At 48.5% G+C, this 17094-nt stretch overlaps 5 protein-coding genes across 5 annotated transcripts; 3 read left to right on the top strand and 2 right to left on the bottom strand.

Moving 5' to 3' along the window:
* Positions 1 to 389: 389 nt before the first annotated feature.
* UA08_01608 (hypothetical protein) lies at positions 390 to 1162 on the top strand (the record flags this gene model as incomplete). Its single annotated transcript, XM_020261290.1, has 2 exons — positions 390 to 650; positions 710 to 1162. The coding sequence occupies 2 exons, from the start codon at positions 390 to 392 to the stop codon at positions 1160 to 1162; spliced, it is 714 nt and encodes a 237-aa protein (XP_020123274.1).
* Positions 1163 to 1430: 268 nt separating this feature from the next.
* UA08_01607 (hypothetical protein) lies at positions 1431 to 2293 on the top strand (the record flags this gene model as incomplete). Its single annotated transcript, XM_020261289.1, has 4 exons — positions 1431 to 1843; positions 1943 to 1985; positions 2044 to 2146; positions 2268 to 2293. 4 exons carry the CDS (start codon positions 1431 to 1433, stop codon positions 2291 to 2293), a joined length of 585 nt encoding a protein of 194 aa, XP_020123273.1.
* Positions 2294 to 3154: 861 nt separating this feature from the next.
* UA08_01606 (hypothetical protein) lies at positions 3155 to 6433 on the bottom strand (the record flags this gene model as incomplete). Its single annotated transcript, XM_020261288.1, has 7 exons — positions 3155 to 3324; positions 3394 to 5398; positions 5455 to 5553; positions 5606 to 5818; positions 5887 to 6173; positions 6226 to 6330; positions 6391 to 6433. 7 exons carry the CDS (start codon positions 6431 to 6433, stop codon positions 3155 to 3157), a joined length of 2922 nt encoding a protein of 973 aa, XP_020123272.1.
* A 922-nt stretch (positions 6434 to 7355) lies between these two features.
* On the bottom strand, positions 7356 to 8485 carry UA08_01605 (hypothetical protein; the record flags this gene model as incomplete). The annotated part of the gene is made up of 3 exons (XM_020261287.1): positions 7356 to 7812; positions 7869 to 8274; positions 8359 to 8485. 3 exons carry the CDS (start codon positions 8483 to 8485, stop codon positions 7356 to 7358), a joined length of 990 nt encoding a protein of 329 aa, XP_020123271.1.
* Positions 8486 to 9455: 970 nt separating this feature from the next.
* UA08_01604 (hypothetical protein) lies at positions 9456 to 16632 on the top strand (the record flags this gene model as incomplete). Its single annotated transcript, XM_020261286.1, has 5 exons — positions 9456 to 10103; positions 10176 to 10500; positions 10553 to 15552; positions 15608 to 16510; positions 16567 to 16632. The coding sequence occupies 5 exons, from the start codon at positions 9456 to 9458 to the stop codon at positions 16630 to 16632; spliced, it is 6942 nt and encodes a 2313-aa protein (XP_020123270.1).
* Positions 16633 to 17094: the final 462 nt, after the last annotated feature.

The raw sequence follows: 17094 nt of genomic DNA, 5'->3' as shown, positions 1-17094 counted from the left end.
AAGTCTGGTGAGAGAGGAGTGCGAGAGGGAAAAACAAGGGACAGAGTTGTTGATGGAGTGTGGAATGTATGGTTGTTGGCCGCCAGCCACTTGCTTTAATTCGGGAGGCTGACGGCGCAGCCTCGTGAGCTCTGATTCGCCCGCCCGCGCCCCACCGCGGCCTCACTAACGCGCCGACACGTTGAAATGCACAACAGCAGTCAGTGATGCTTGATAGTAAACTCTTTGGCCTCTTCGATATTTGCTCTATATACACTGGCCAGTCTAGCCAAATCTGAGCAAGGCTCGAGACCCCTCCGCGACCCAGATTGGCCGTGCCGATTTGCCCCGCTGTTGATTTTTAGGCATCTAAGATTCATTCCCTCGGAATTCTGCATATACAGCACAATATGGCTGCCCCGAGTGCCACGGACGAGATGGACCGGCTGCAACTATCAGACAAGGACTGGGCCTCGCCGTCCCAGCGCCGCACAACACCAGCCGCCGCCTCGTCCGCAGAGAGAACGCAGAATCGCGAGACCACTCCCTCGCTGGATCAGCAAGAAGCCCGAGAGATCGCACTCCGTAACGAATTGCAGACAGTGAGGAATGTCAACCTAGCTATTGAAGGGGTCCTGGCGAGCCTTGAAAGGGCCAAGGGAAACATGGAGGTATGCTTCTACGGTGCCTCTATCGACTGACACGCGAAACAGCGGCTGACGGAATACAGACGGTCTCGCGTACGGTGGACTCGGCGTCGACGCTACTGAATACCTGGACCAGGATATTATCCCAGACAGAACATAATCAAAGACTACTCCTGGATCCCCGATGGCAAGGCGCTTCTCACGACATCGCCGAAATGGAAAGCGAAGCAGCGGCGAAACAGCAGGCAGCTGAGCGGAGAGAGCGGGAGCTCCAGGAGCGTCGCGAAGCCGCCGCACGCAAGGCGGAAAAGGAGGAGAAAGCGCGAGCAGCTGGCACAGCGGCGGCTGGTAGAGGCCGTGGCACAGTCAGAGGCAGGGCGGTGCGTGGGGGATTGGGAAGGACCCCGAGTGTCTCTGCTTCGAAGACCAGCACCGCGACGAAAACAGCACGACCCGGTTCGGCGGCAGCCACGCGACGACCAGTGAGTGGCATTGCGCGGGGATCCAGCGTCACCCGTGGACGCGGTAAACCTTAGATTTCTGTCAGCGGAAAACAGACAACAACAAAATGATACCCCGTATAATACCATACAGAGCATGTACTTATCCAATGTAAGCGTTAGTTTGCGAGATTGTGGTAGCAGCCCAGGTGAGAAGTAGACTGCAAGCATGCATATAAACAAAGTCCGCGCGGTGGGCCAATCAGACGTCACGCCCATCTCTCCAGCGCTTATCAGCCGCATCGCGGGAGCTTCCTGAGCTTCGTGAGCTCCTGAGCTTGTACCAAGCGCAGTATAAAGGACCATGAACTTCGCTCCGTATCAAGACGAATCCCCCGAGGTCGAGAGGGCTCTCTCCCCTCCTCCCCCGTTCGCGGATCCATCGAATAGCCGCTCCAAGTCCCCGTCGCAAACGCATCATAATCAACCACATCAGTCAGCCCCCCCTCCGTACCAATCTTCCGGTGGCTATGGATATCACCAGCAGCAACAGCAAGACCAGTCTGCAGCTTCATGGACGACAGGGTTCGGAAACACCACGGACCCCGAGAGCCAGCACCACCATTATCAAGGATACGGCGGACGAGCCGATCTGGACGCGTTCGAGACCAGTTTGCCATTGAGGCTGGATTATGAGGCGATGATTGCGTATTTGCTGCTACCGCCGGCTGGAGGTGTGCTTTTGTTATTGTTAGAGCATAAGAGTGACTACGTGAGGTACGGGACAGAAAACACCTCTTCTATATTCCATATCGACGTTCAACAGAGGCCCAGTGATGGTGCATCAGAAGGAATATATGGCTGACAGAAACATAGATTCCATGCATGGCAGTCAAGCATGCTGTTCAGTGCGATTTTTGTTCGTCTCCAGCCTAACCCATTCCATTCCAACCTTAACCTAACCTCATTCCATCCAGGTCCTGCATCTCGTCTTCTCCTGGTCGAGCTTCATTTCCTGGCTGATGTTTATTGGCGATCTCGCTTTGATCGCCTTTTTGAGCCTACATGCTTATCGAGATGGTACGTGAATGATGCATGGACCTATCTATGCATGCATGGTCAACCAGCTAATTCATTGACATCTCGTCGAATCCAGTCGACTCTCTTGAGCATTACGAAGTGCCTATCTTTGGACGTCTAGCAAATTCTTTCGTGGACGATGAATAAGCAGAAGGAATACTTCACCCATCACCCATCTGCATAATACTTCGCTTGACATTTTTCTCGCCAGAAACTTGAGCGCCTACCTACTGCGTATGATACTTTCTTTCTATTCATTATAAATATTTATTTAATACCTATCATCCCCCCTGGTTACCGTCGACAGCGCCGCGACTTGTGGCTAATTGAATTCCTGGTTTCGGTTGTTATAAAATGTATAGAACCCCTTTTTTTACCTTCCGTGCATGTACATCCCTGGCGAGGCAAGATTGATTGGCAGGTTTTACTTTCACTACATGTGTTGCTGCAACTTACTGTAAATACAAACAACGCTCATATTCTTGAAGTAGTCTATGTCTGTCATATTAAAAATGAATTGAAAGTTGTTTTTCGTTCAATCTTATCATATACCATTTATTTACATCACAAACAAAGGGGAAGTGGAACCATCATATCATCTCTTCAATCAAGGTAAAGTATCGACAACACAGTTAAAAAGAGGCAGTTAAAGACATAATTAGAGCAATGAAAACAAAGGGGTAACGTGCATCATAAAGTCAGGGGGAAGAAACGGGAAAGAAAAAGGTTGAAAAATGAAACGGAAACATCAAGAGACGAAAAAAGAAAAAGAAAATCACACAGGAAAAGAGGTAAAGTCGCTCGCTCACAAGTTTACACTCAGGTGAAATCACATATTCATCGAACAAGCAGAAAAAGAATTTACATCGACCATCAATAAATCGTGCGAGAGTGCGCAAAACCGAAAAACTGATTATATCAAAAACGAAGAGATATGCAAAAAGCCAGCCACATCAGCGAGATTGAAAGGATTAAGCGGAATCACTGCTGGCTAATTTTCGGAGCCCATCAGATACTCTGTAAATAGTTGCTAGGAACCAAGCCAGGATGGCCGCGCCCTGTAGTAACCTCTGCTTCCCACCATCCATCATCTTGCAATCGCAAAACTGCAAGGATGTCCCCCTTGGAGAACCCGAGCTCCTCGGGAATAGCGGCCGTGTAGCTGTACAAGGCACGTGCTGCAGGAGAGAAGAGTTAGTATGGAATTCTAGTTATGATAATGTACTTATGGTATGTATTTAACTTACCATAATGCAATATGGGACGACCATCGCGGCTGTATGGTCGAACTGGTTCAGCAACAGCAATGCTCTTGCTGCGAGATCGCGAAACAGGGTCTGGACCGTTGCCGTAATACACGGACTGGGGTCGGCCGTTGTTTTCTCGTCCACTACCACCATATGTATCGTAACCGCCTCTGTAGGATTCTACTTGGCCCCCGGAGAGCTGGAGTTCCATTCCATTAGCACTTGCGGGCCGATTCTGCTGCGCAAATGAAGGGCGGGGCGATACTGGGCGAGCAGCTTCAACAGGAGATGCATGTCGAGAGTACTGCTGCTGCGTAAATGCTGGGCGTGGTGACACTGGACGAGCAGCTTCAACAGGAGATGCATGTCGAGAGTATTGCTGCGGCGTAAATGCGGGGCGTGGTGACACTGGACGAGCAGCTTCAACAGGAGATGCATGTCGAGAGTATTGCTGTGGAGAGTATCCGCGGTCGCTACCAGGTCGAGTATTAGAAGAAGGAGATTGGGTGCTCCGAACGCTGTATGTCTTTGCCTGATAAGGAGTTGGGCTATGCGCTGAACCCCCTCTGGGGGCTCCACCTCCACTATTGTATTGGCTGACACGCGTATTTATTGGTGAAGGTTGAGGACTGGCGCTTCTTCTGAGTGTTGGAGCCGGAGATCGAGCCCGTGGCACGTCTTGCACTGGGGCTTGAGCTCTTGTGGGTGTTCGCTGAGGATTATTGGATGCTCCGAACATATTTTGAGTTTTGCCAACGTATTTCTGAGTTGTCTTTTGCATTTGAGCTGCCGTGAATGCTGGCTGTGGTGCGTCAAGTCGCTTTGCAGGAGGTTCATTGTAAGAGGGAGGTGGTGCATCTGCGGTGCCAGCATTTCCATACGCAGAACTTGAAGCCGATGGTACTGGAGTTGCTATGCCATGATAGCGGTCCGCCGAGACCCGACCTACAGAAGGCTTCCCCACCCCTTTAAGGTCAGCAAGTGCTCTAGCAATCGGGTCAAGATCATCTTCTGCTGGCTTCGATGCCTGAGCTGGCTTCTTGTCTGGTGAAGCCACATCGAATACATTGTTTCCAACATTGAGCTGGAAGTTAGCACGAGGGTCTACCGGTTCCGGACTGGCAGAACGAGGGTCTTCGGGCGATGGCTGCTTGTACGTTGGCTTTGTCGGACTGCGAGAGTAGGACCGAGATTGACGGTCTTTGTCGTGGCGACTCTTACGACGGAAGGGGCTGTTACTGAAGAAAGCGCTTCGTTTCTTCTGAATTTGCTTCTCTGGAGTCATTCCCGGCAACGAAACGCCATTGGTCGGTTTTGTTGGAGATTGCTTGCCGCTAAGAGGCTCTTGGCTAGAGAATGAAGTAGGATTCGAGATGTCACTTTGACTGTCCTCTCGGCTCGAAGGCCGATATACGCTCCCCGCGGAGCTGCGCTCAGAAGGAGGTCCAGTGCGACAAAACATTGTCATCCCGTCTGTCGGGTAGGAGTTATGAGGGACATTTCCGATTTCACCATGCTGGCTTGGATTGTAATTCGGCGGCACCTGACTGCCACGTCGAACATCCAGAGGAGAAGGGTGAACAGGCTGAACAGGCTGAACAGGCTGAGCAGGTTGAGCGGGCTGAACGGGCTGACTTTGTGACGGCATTGGGTGAGAGCTAGATTTCTGAGCAGTTGCCGTATTCTCTCTAGATTCTGGTGCTGAAACACTGGGAAGGCCCATCTCGGCAGCTAGTTCTGAGCTAGGATCATGATGGGATTCGTAGGTTGATGGTTGGGGTGAGGAGCTCCGGAAGGCAGGATTTATTGCTCTTTGAAACTGTGCAACAGAATAATTGTCGTCGTCCGAAGCTTCTGAGCTGGCGTCATTAATGTCTCCACGGCAAAAATTGATGAATCTGGGTGCATCTGGTATTTCTTGTCCGGTCCCGCGTTCTTTGATAAAACTGCCAATGTCCTTCTCTACTTCACAATTCTCCAATGAAACCCGAATCTTTTCACAAGCCTAGATGGTATGTTAGTCAACATTTCGTGTGAGATGAGGGAAGGCCTATAGCATACCGCATCGTCGCTGACGCATACAGTCGAGGCAATGTTTGCATAAGCCCACAGGCTGCTCTTTGTGAAATCAAGTCTTTCTTCTTCAAGATCTTGGAATTTCTATAGCCACATTAGCGATTGACAGGATCCTTATCATGAGGCAATAACTCACGTCACAGGCAGACTTCCACTCTTTATTCCAGCGGCCAGTCGTCTCTTGAAGCAACTTCACTGCTGCCTCGTACTCGTTACTATTAGAGGCAAGTTGAATTTGTGTCTTTTCAAGTTTGGCTTTATTCTTCCGCTCTTCTTGTCCCATGACCATGTGGCCTTGAGCCAAGTAACCCTTAATTCTCAGGCAATCTTGCTCGAATCTGTCTCTTGTCTAATTATTCCTTTGTATTAGCTGCTGGTACTTCGCGTCAGCATCCATGGATCTCAATGTTGACGAACCTTATTAACTGTATGTGTCTGCTGATTTTTAATTTTGAGTAGTCTCTCAATGCCATTCTGGACTATTTTTCGTCGTTCTTTCATACCACCGGCAAACGCTGCTAGGGGCTCTTCCAGTTCACCTTTCATCTGCTGTGATATAGCGGCATGTGCCTTTGCAATGGCTTCTGTCTCGCCACGGACGACATCCAGTGATACACGTAAGGTACCAGTCTCGCTAGAACCAAGTGACTTGCGGCAAAGTGCGAGCAATTTTCGTGCGTATTCATCCTCAATTGCGGCGCGAGCTATATATTTTAGTCTTCGAAGACCTCATCATCACACAAACATAAAACTTACTATTGTAGAAGGCTTTTATTTCATCACACGTAATTTTAGCATTGTGCATGCGTTCCAATAAAGGGATCACACCGGCGTCGTCTTTGCCCCAGAAGTTGTTGGCAACTAACCGTGGAGGTCAGCATGCAATCTCATTAAATCCAAGGATGATAACATCGTGCTTACACGACATCGACACTGTTGGCCCATCCACCATGGTGCCGGGCATTGTGACTGAGTTTATATTTCTGTATCAAGGAGACTTTTTTTTTTCTTTCGGAGCTTCGACCAGCGTGTGCTCGAATAACCCGTTAGGGGATAGTTTAAGAGGAAAGAAGACCAAATGAAGGGACGGTTGTTGTGAAATAATAAACAAAAATACAAATAAACAATGCTTGGACAATAAACAGTCGTTAAAATCGTGAGGTATATGGTGATAAGTCCAGGCCCAGAGCCGAAGAAGTGGGTTGGAGTCCAAAAGGTTGGAAGGGGTCGATAACTTGGAAGTTGATGTTTACCGCCCACGTCTCTCGGGGCAACCACTTGCCAGATAGCACATGCTAACCGCATCCAACTTAGCGCCACATTTGCTCGTATTATTCTTTCCTACAACTACATCTAGATAGAACCTATCGCGCTTTCGTCGTTCAAAATACATCCTCTCTCTTGTGGATGTTGGTTACATTACAGCTTATAGCTCACGGATATCTCGGGAGGTGACAGCCATTCGCGTATTACCAACAGCTTTGCCTAACATTCAAGTTTAGATCTACGCATCGCTCGCTCTATGATTGACCAGCATCGGCTTCGAGTTTCCAGACCTGATCTGCGACGGAGTCGATGGTGCACAACAGGCTTCCAGGCACAAGAATTGTCTGTGCGCTTGTTATGCGTCAATTCAGTTGTCTAATCATGAGCTGTCCATGAGTGAGATCTGCTAGACTTTGCGCTTAGTGTCTACTACATCAATAGCATGATACCTATGTAGATATGCGGATGCGACAATACTGTTTGGGGCCGTATGGACCTTATTCGTGTAGCTAGGTAAGTACTGTATATAACATGTTTCCCGTTACCCTGTAGCTATGTACTGTTCTTTTCGAGGCTGCTTCCTGAAATCGACACTAATAGCCTATTTCCTTTGACTTATGCTAAGTGTTTGTTGGAATGCCAGCAGGGTAGCGCGCGCCAGCTGTTGTGAACTTAGCCAAGATCTCATCAATCTGTGCCATCTCCTCATCCGTGAGGTCAATCAGCTTGCTGTTCTCCTCTACCCTCGCTGCCGTCGTGGCGCCGGGTATGGGGATAATTGTTGGCATCCCGGGACGCCTAGATAGAGCCCTGGTCCAATTGATGGCGAGCTGTGCCGCTGTGCAGCCCTTCTTCTCGGCTATCTTCTCAACCTGATGGACCAGCTGCAGGTTAATCTCAAAGTTGCCCGGTTGAAAGCGAGGGTAATTGCGCATCGACGAGTCCTCTGGGAGGTCTTCGAACTTCCTGATTTGGCCCGTCAACAAGCCTCTGCCAATTGGCGAGTAGGCAACGAGCGGGATTCCATATTGGGCGCACGCGGCCGCAACGCCATTCTCCAAGACATCAGTAGAGAAACTGTTGCCCAGTCAGCGTCAGCCAGTAGCCAAGAAATGCCACAGCATGTAACCTACAGTGAGAGTTCGACCTCTACGGCGAGAACCTTGATATGCTTGACAGCTTCATGGATCGTGTCGGCTCGTACCTCGGAAAGTGAGATGCCTCCGATTTTACCAGTCTGAACGTATTCCTTATTCATAACATCAAAGGTAACTTCCATCGGCACATCTTGGTCTCGGCGAGCGAATTCGAAAATGTCGATTTTCTTGCGGCCCTTGAGCTGGGAAATAGTGTCGTCGAGAGTCCGACGCGTATTCTCCGGTGTGCCGTCCGTACGATGTGTTTTAGGGTTCAAACCACCCTTGATGCTTAAGACAAATTTATCGGCATCTTTGGGGTACTTCTCCAAATATCTTTCTAGAAGCACCAGACTGTTGTAATCGGGCCGTCCATAGAACTCGCCACCATTCCAAAAGTTGCCTGAAACCATGCTGAAGGTTAGCCTGGCAGTGAAATATGCGGAACGACAGGCATGGAAGCCAAAGATAGGGCGAGCCTACGTACAGCCATTTTCGAGTGAGGCACGCATAGCCGCGAATGCTTGTTCCTGTGAGCATGGTTTCGCTCGCAAGGTCAATCCCATCAGACCATACCCAATGGGGCCTACTTCTCTGTCGCCAAGCTGAGGCATCTTTCTTTTTCTTATGTATAGGGTGCAAGTCTGTTAGATTTTCGAGCTGCTGAAGGGAGATTTCTTCGTTAACATCGATCCATTGCCCTGGATTTATAGGTTCAACCATGGATGCTTGGGCTGGCCAATCAGTGGAGTTAGTAAGTAACGCCGAATCTGAGGACATCGCGGTCGGTTTTATCTCCCTAAATCCGCGCGGATTCTTTATTTACCAATGAGTATTCAGATAAACACCGGGCCCTCTGTACTGAGAGGGGAACCGAGCGATTCTCTTTGCTGTAATAGGTTATCAAAGAGACTTATGATGTATGGGGGGTCATTGATGACATTTGTTAGGGTCTTCCATATATGAATATCGTACACATATATACGTAGGTACACCAACCACAGGATGGCGTTAATCAACACTCCGTGGTAATCATATTTAGCATTGCCCAAGCTACCAATGTAGGGAGAAAGAAACTAGTTGTTATTTTAATTATTAGATATACTCTGATATGCTGACGTCAAGACTCATACAAACTCTGTAGGATCGATGGACTGTCGATAGCAGTGAGGATAGCATATTTCCTGAAGTGTAACTAGTGAGGTGCCTCGAGGAGCATGAAAAGTGACTATCACTAGCAAAACGAGAGGCGTGTTTGCTAAGCTGGAGAAGATGGCAGCTGTCGAAAGTCGAATCCTGTTCACGTGACTGGGGTGCCGCCTGATCGGGTTAGGCGTGCTCAGGCTCGACCCGCCGCCTAATCGCCAGTTCTCGGAGTCTTCACACTCGATCAAAATTCCCCAAACTCACCAGCACCTCTTGACTCCAGATCACCCATTTTAGCCGTGATAGGAGATCCCCAGAATTCCTACTACGCCCCAATAACTCACAATCCAGCTCTGCTGGACCTGGCGAACGTTCCCCCCACCAGCGAAGGATCAAATTCTGTCGAGCAGTGGTAGGTCAAATGATCGCGTCTCCTAGATGACATTCCGTCCTCCCTCCCCTTCCGCCCAGTCATCGATTGCTTCTGGCACCGAGAAGTCTTCATCTGCGAGGTCCTCGAGATCCCAACAGTCAGTCTGGGGTGCCCCGAGCTCACAGTCGGGTCTGCGTCGCGGCTTGACTCCGCTCTCCACTAGCAACATCTCGTCTTCAACGGCTTCACCCATTACCTCTCCCTTCTCAGGTGTCCAGAATTCGGGCACCCGCTCTACTCGCAAACCTCCATCCCCAGCAGGTACTCCCTCAGCTTTTGCCTTTCAACACGCTGGCTCTCACCCACAGACGCACTCCGCACATTCCCTTTCTTCTCCCCCTAAATCCAGGGCGATTACACCCTCCGCGGGCGCTCATCTGGCTTCTGCTGCCGGCAACGTCTCAGGAGGAGGAGGAAGTTGGGGAGGAGGTGGGTTGGGATCCTCTAGAGGTGTCAACTTCTCTCCGCTGTTATCTGGTCCAACGGTGAACTCCCCGACTGGGTTCCCATCAGACAAACCAGGTTCTGCTGTGAGCTCTAGTCAATCTTCCCTGACAAAGATATCGATAGCTCAAGTTTTCCTCCTCCTCGATTCTATTACAGACAAGGAAGGAAAAGAGAAGTGGGAAACCAAAGCGGCTCAGATTCATAAAGTGAGTTCCAGTTGCCTATGTGGACTGTCTCAAACTTAACATCATATTTGCTAACTATTCAATAATTTCCAGCTCGTCGACTCCAACGGTATGGAAGTCTTCTCGAAATATTTCCGCCGCCTACTTACAGGCAACGCTCCTCAAATTTTTCCCGGAATTAACAAGGTGGTTGAAAATGCGGGAAACTATCCACTTCTCGTCCAAGAGATGCAAAAAGTGTCCCAGGACATAGATCAAGCGCAGAAAATTGCAGAGACCATTGACTCCTCGGAAGGCGACATTTTTCGTGATTTTGACCTATCGACATTCCTTGATCATTTCAAACTTGATGCAATTGTCAAGGTATCTATTGCTTTGGCTTTTAAATTTGCAAGCAGGTCGGATTTACGGGCAAAAGGTACTGTCGCTTGAACGTACCTTGGACTTTCATTTCACTAACATATTTGCAGCCGATGCTATATTGACGAACGCCGTTCCTCACTTCTTGCATAGCTTGTTGAACCCAACCGAGACAACGAAAGATTTCAGCGCTGCGTATCTTGGGCTCACCATTGAACGTTTTATACTATTCCCCCCACGAAACTTCGACGATGAAGTAAAGAGTCGACTTGTTCAGGCCGCAACTATGCGCTACCGGAACCAGGGAGTTGAGCTTCCTTTGGACGTATTCAATGGACTGCAAATGTTGGATTTTGGTGGCCCGCGATTGTCCATCATTCGACAGCTTCACTCCCGAGGGCCCAAAGCAACCGCTTCCCCAGAGGCTGTGAACGAACTCTTGGCTTCTGAGAGTTGGAGCGAAGAAAATATTGGAAATGCCATGCTCTTTATGATTTTGTCGCAATATACCCAACAATATTCCTTGGAGAATTTCTTGCACGCCGCCAGGTCACAGTATGGCGACAAGCCCATCAATTGGACTCTTGTTTTGCGTGTCTTTGACCGAGAATCCCTGAGGATTACATCGGGTCAGTTTTCTAGGCTATATACAGCATTGCTGAGTATCGCAGGCGACGATCCTAGTCTGGATATTCAGAAGCTGTGGGGTGGTGACTGGAAGAATAGACAGACTCAGATTTCTTTTCTGACAGCTTACCTAACTTCACATGTTGACCCGTCACAAATCCCTAACTTTCGGCCATCCTTTCCCGAGGACCTGTTTGAGGACGCTCCTGATGCTGTACGAATGCAGGCAGAGCTTGCAGAGAAGTCACCAGTTCGATCCCTTGATGCTATCAAGGCAATTTTCGATTTGGCTTTATTCTCCCAAGCATCTTGGAATTCTCCAGAGAGCGCCCCACTGATCAAAATTGTTTTATCGCAAGACCTGCCGGTGTTTTTGCTCTCTGCTCTCGCAGTTTCACAACCGTGGACAACCATTCAACAAAGCCTGGTATTGCGCACACTAGCTTTCTTTATACTCAGACAAGAAGAAGGCTTCCAGCTCGCTTTGTACGGTGTATGGAAGCAAGATAGGCAGTGGCTTGCAGAGCAACTTTTCACCATGTTTACCCAAGATCCAACCTCCACTGCTGCTATCTACGAGAACGCTGTTGAATATGGCTGGTTGGAGTATCTTTTGAGCTTTGCGAACGGTCTTGCCCTCGACCTTGCCTCTTTAGCACACCGAAAGGGGGACTTTGATCTTGAAGCCTGGGTAAGAAATGCTGCTCAAAAGGGCCCCATGGATATGGGCAGTCTTTTGTCCAAGTTCCTCCGTATCAAGGCTGAAGATGAACTTCATGCGCATCGACCGGAGCAAGCTGCCCCACAGATGGTCAGTCTTGCTGTCAAGACAGTCTATACATTGCTTACAATCCTGGAAGAGTATGTTGGCGATCGTGAAAATTTGACACCTGTTCAACGTATCTGTGTCCAAACATATCCGCGACTTATCAATTACGGAGAAGGGTTTGATGAAATCATCGATGCCAATGGAGAGAAAGGCAATGCGATCCCGAAAAGCATTGACGAAAAGATGCAGGAGCTCTTTGGTAGAATGTATCATGAGGAACTTTCTCTTCGCGAAATGTTGGAACTCATGCGGCGATATAAAACATCACGGGATCCGGCAGAGCAGGATCTGTTCACTTGCATGGTCCACGGACTAATTGATGAATACCATTGTTATCATGAGTATCCCTTGGAGGCACTGACAAAAACCGCAGTTATGTTTGGGGGTATCATAAACTTTAGGCTTATTGATGGTATCCCATTGAAGGTTGGGCTCGGCATGATTCTGGAAGCAGTTCGCGATCATCAACCACATGATCCTATGTACAAGTTCGGTGTGGAGGCCATTGAACAATTAGTGAGTCGGCTGTCAGAATGGGTGGGATTCTGCCATCTTCTGTTACAAATACCAAGTCTACATGGTACCCCGATATCTCAGAAGGCCGAAGAAGTCTTAATGGAACAAGGACACCAGCCATCTGACGAAGCTGCTTCGAGCAGAGTCAATGGCAATGGTGAGGGACAAGGAATTACGAATGGTAGCTTGGACGAAAATGATCTATCTCGCACGTTCCGCTCGCTGAATGTCGGACCACCATTGCATCCGGACATCTACGAAGACCCTGATGAGGAAGTTCAGGACAAGATTCTCTTTGTTTTGAATAATGTGTCGGAACAGAATATTGAGGATAAACTGCGCGACTTGAAAGACGTGCTCAGGGACCAGCATTACCAATGGTTTGCTGCTTATCTCGTCGAACAACGTGCAAAGTTGCAACCAAATTTCCAACAGCTGTACCTCGACCTTTTGGAGCTTATCGGTAACCGGAAACTATGGGCAGAAGTCCTGCGTGAAACCTACGTCAGTTCCATTCGTTTGTTAAACGCAGACTCGACTGTGAGCTCTTCAACTGAGCGTAGCCATTTGAAGAACCTTGGTGCTTGGCTAGGTTTGTTGACGATTGCCAAAGACAAGCCAATCAAGCACAAGAACATATATTTCAAAGAGCTGCTTATTGAAGGGTATGATAATCAGCGCCTCATGGTTGTCATACCATTCACTTGTAAAGTGCTTCTCCAAGCTGCCAAGTCGACAGTCTTCAAACCTCCTAATCCATGGTTAATGGACATTATCGGCCTCTTGATAGAACTGTATCATTATGCTGAGCTGAAACTCAATCTTAAGTTTGAGATCGAGGTGCTCTGCAAGGACCTCGACCTTGACCACAAGTCTATCGACCCAGCGTCTGACATCCGCGACCGCTCACAACAAGGCGAAGAAGTCTTGTCAACAGCTAATCTGCCCGACGGTTTGGAAGCGTTGGAGGACATGTCTCTAGGTAGCATCAACCAAGGTATCAGGACCGAGAGACTCTCTCCTGCCGCTGTCCTATCGACACTTCCCAGTCTCGACAAGATTCTGGTGTTCCCGTCTTCTGCAAGTAGCATGATCGACCCTACCATTCTCCGCCAAATCGTTCATACCGCAGTTGAGCGTGCTATTGCTGAAATAATCACACCAGTTGTCGAACGTTCCATTGCTATCGCCTCGATATCTACTGTTCAACTCATCTCAAAAGACTACGCCATGGAACCAGACGAAGAGAAAGTCCGGCATGCCGCCAGGACAATGGTTCGACAACTAGCCGGCAGTTTGGCTCTTGTGACGTGCAAAGAACCTTTGAAAATGAGCATGACAAACTATATAAGAATGATTCAGCAGGAATATTCCGAGCAGCCCATGCCGGAGGGTCTTATCTTGATGTGTGTCAATGATAACCTTGACGCAGCATGCGGAATTGTGGAGAAGGCTGCCGAGGAGAAATCTGTTCCCGAAATTGAGAAGATAATTGAACCACAATTAGAAGCACGTCGTCGCCACAGAGCGGCAAGGCCAAATGAGCCTTTCATCGATCCGTCTCTTATGAATCGGTGGGGAATGCTCATTCCTGAGCCGTATCGCCAAATCCCCGGTGGTCTGAACAAAGAACAGTTGGCAATTTACGAAGACTTCGCTCGTCAAACAAGAGGGCCAACTACAAGTCATCTACAGAACGCTTCCACGGATTCTGGCCGCCAGCTGCCTGATGTTCTTCAGGAGTCGTATCCAGCCATACCCAACCTCTCTACCCCCGCGGAGCCTCCAGCAGTACCTCACCAGACATCCCAAGCCCCACAAGATGGCCGCCTACAACAAGCCTCAGCTATGAGCGCACAGTCCCAATTGAATGGGTTTATCGAAAGCCAAAATCCACGTGAAAAAGTGGAGATTCTCATTTCGGGACTCCAACAAGACGCTCGAAGCGCTACCGAGGAACACATCAAGGACCTCGGTCGAGACAGTGTTGTGATTCAAGACTACAACCAAATCCTGCGCTCCATAATCACGTCTCCGAACGGCGAAGATCTTGCGAGGTTGACATGCTTGAAAATTTGCACTAGTTTATACTCTCAAACGGAGAGCCCACTAGAGGTTGAGGTTTTAGTAAGCCTACTTGCTAAGATATGCGACATGTCATCAATTGTCGCAAGATACACTTGGGCGATACTTTCCGATGTTGATGATGAGCACATGTTCAACGTTCCAATCACTGTCGCTCTTATTGATGCCGGATTGCTTGACCTCCGACGTGTAGATATGCTACTGAACAAGTTGATTCTTCAAAAGAACAACAGTGCATTGGATCTTTTGGCAAATCTGATGGACCGCGTTTTGTTCAATGACGAACCTTCCGCATTGAGATCGGACTTCTCTGGCAGCCTGGAAGCAATGAATCAGTGGCTTGTTGAAGATCCAAACCTCACAGTTGCCACTGATATCATTCGCAAACTACGTGAGTCTGGGGTTTCAGAGGTTGTCAATCCTTTCTTGAGTGACAAGGCAAGAGCGAAGCGCGACCAAATGGAATACATCTTCAGCGAATGGATAGGTGTCTACAAATTTGCTGGTGCTACAGACCGCACCTTCCAGGCCTTCCTCAAGGATCTTCACAATAGACAGGTGATGAACAGCCAAGAAGACTCAGCCTTGTTCTTCCGGCTAAGTGTTGATATATCTGTTGCCATGTTTGAACACGAGTCTCAAAACCCCAACGGCAGTCTTGATGAGGCATTCCTGTACATCGATGCTCTTGCCAAGTTGGTTATACTGCTTGTTAAGTTCCAAGGTGAAACAACTGGTGCTGTCAAAGGTTCCAAACCCGCGTATCTTGATTCTGTTCTTTCTTTGTTGGTGTTGGTTCTTAATCACCATCAAGTCATGCGGGGCGACGCATTCAACCAGCGAGTTTTCTTCAGGCTTTTCTCGAGCATTCTCTGTGAATATTCCCTATCTGGGCTTCACCTGAGTGAACAACACCAGGACATGATGTTCGCATTTGCTAGTAGATTCCTCTCTCTACAGCCCAAGTATGTTCCAACTTTTGTGTATGGCTGGCTGTCTCTGGTCTCGCATCGCGTTTTCATGTCAGGCATGCTGAACATGGGTGATGAAGCGGTTAGTATCTCCCAAACGAACAACTTTAACTCAATTTTGACTAACGGTGCTGTAGGGCTGGGCACCATATTGCGAAATCATGCAGGTTTTGCTATCATACATGGGCGAGCAGTTGAAGCCAGGAAATGTATCCTACGTGGCCAAAGACCTCTACAAGGGTGTGCTGAGAATTCTTTTGATCCTACATCATGACTTCCCAGAATTCGTAGCAGAAAATCACTTCCAATTCTGCAACGTCATTCCCGCTCATTGCGCTCAGCTACGCAATCTCATTCTGAGTGCTTACCCGTCGTCTTTCCACAAGCTTCCGGATCCATTCCGCGAAGGACTGAAATTGGATCGACTTTCAGAAATGCGAGAGGCTCCAAAAATCACGGGCGATATTGTTGCTCCTTTGCAACAAGCAAACATCAAGAGCACAATTGACTCGGCACTACAAAGCAATGCGGTCAGCGATGGCGTCATCCAATCAATCTGCGATGCTCTATACAAGCCTGGCGATCAAGATACCGGCCTCTTCCTGACCCCTATCCATGTCGATGTTGTTCTGATCAACGCCTTTGTTTTGTACATTGGTCAGCATGCTGTGGCATCTAGTGCGTCTAAAGGGAACACACGAGCTGCTTTTGATGAGTCGCCTCATCTGATCTTAATCGACAAGTTAGCCAAAGTACTTAATCCAGAGGCTCGGTACTATTTACTAAGCGCAATGGCAAATCAACTGCGATATCCCAATAGCCACACTTACTATTTTAGCTTTGCCATCCTACAGCTATTCGGAATCGATTACTCTGAGCAACAAGACTCAGATATTCGTCAGCAGATCATCCGGGTCTTGTTGGAACGACTTATTGTCCATCGCCCACACCCTTGGGGTTTGATCATCACTCTCCAGGAGCTCCTCCAGAACCGGAGCTACACATTCTTCAGACTGCCGTTCATACAAGCAGCGCCTGAGGTAAGCCCGATCCATTCATTCTTAGAATCTATAAGAATGTCGCTAACGTTTCCCAGATTGGCCGTCTCTTCGATGCGCTTCTTCAGCACATTCAGCAACAGAGCCCTCGAGTTCTGTCTTAATTCGTCTAATACCATACATATCCTCCCCAACAGTTTGGGGAAGTTGATGACTGGGTCACGAATTTCATTGCAACCAACATGCGGCGTTTGGGGAAAAGGGTCTTGTTCATTCTTGTTGTTGGTATTTCTTGCCTGCGTTTCTTCTTTCGTCCACGGCGCATTCGGTCTTCATTTAACGTGGATAATGTCCCCTGGCAAAAGTAAAGAACACCACACAGCATTATGCGATTTGCATTTAATGGATTGGGTGTTTTGATCACTTTCCTTTCATGTGACTTAGGGTTGTCTTTTGATGGTTAGGTCTTGCCACGGGGGAATGTAAACTGCATGGGCGTCGTCTCTTATGAAATGTATTATAATAGGACTCTCTCAGTTTACTAGTTGATATTATCTTAATCTGATATCTGTGCCATGACAGTCATTTTCAGTCTCACTTACCTCGAAGTTATTTACTGTGCAGGA

Source organism: Talaromyces atroroseus, assembly GCF_001907595.1.
Source record: "Talaromyces atroroseus strain IBT 11181 chromosome Unknown scaffold_1, whole genome shotgun sequence".
NCBI classification, from domain to species: Eukaryota; Fungi; Ascomycota; class Eurotiomycetes; order Eurotiales; family Trichocomaceae; genus Talaromyces; species Talaromyces atroroseus.
Note: the sequence above shows the minus strand (reverse complement) of the source record. Positions and strands in the feature narration are given on the sequence as shown.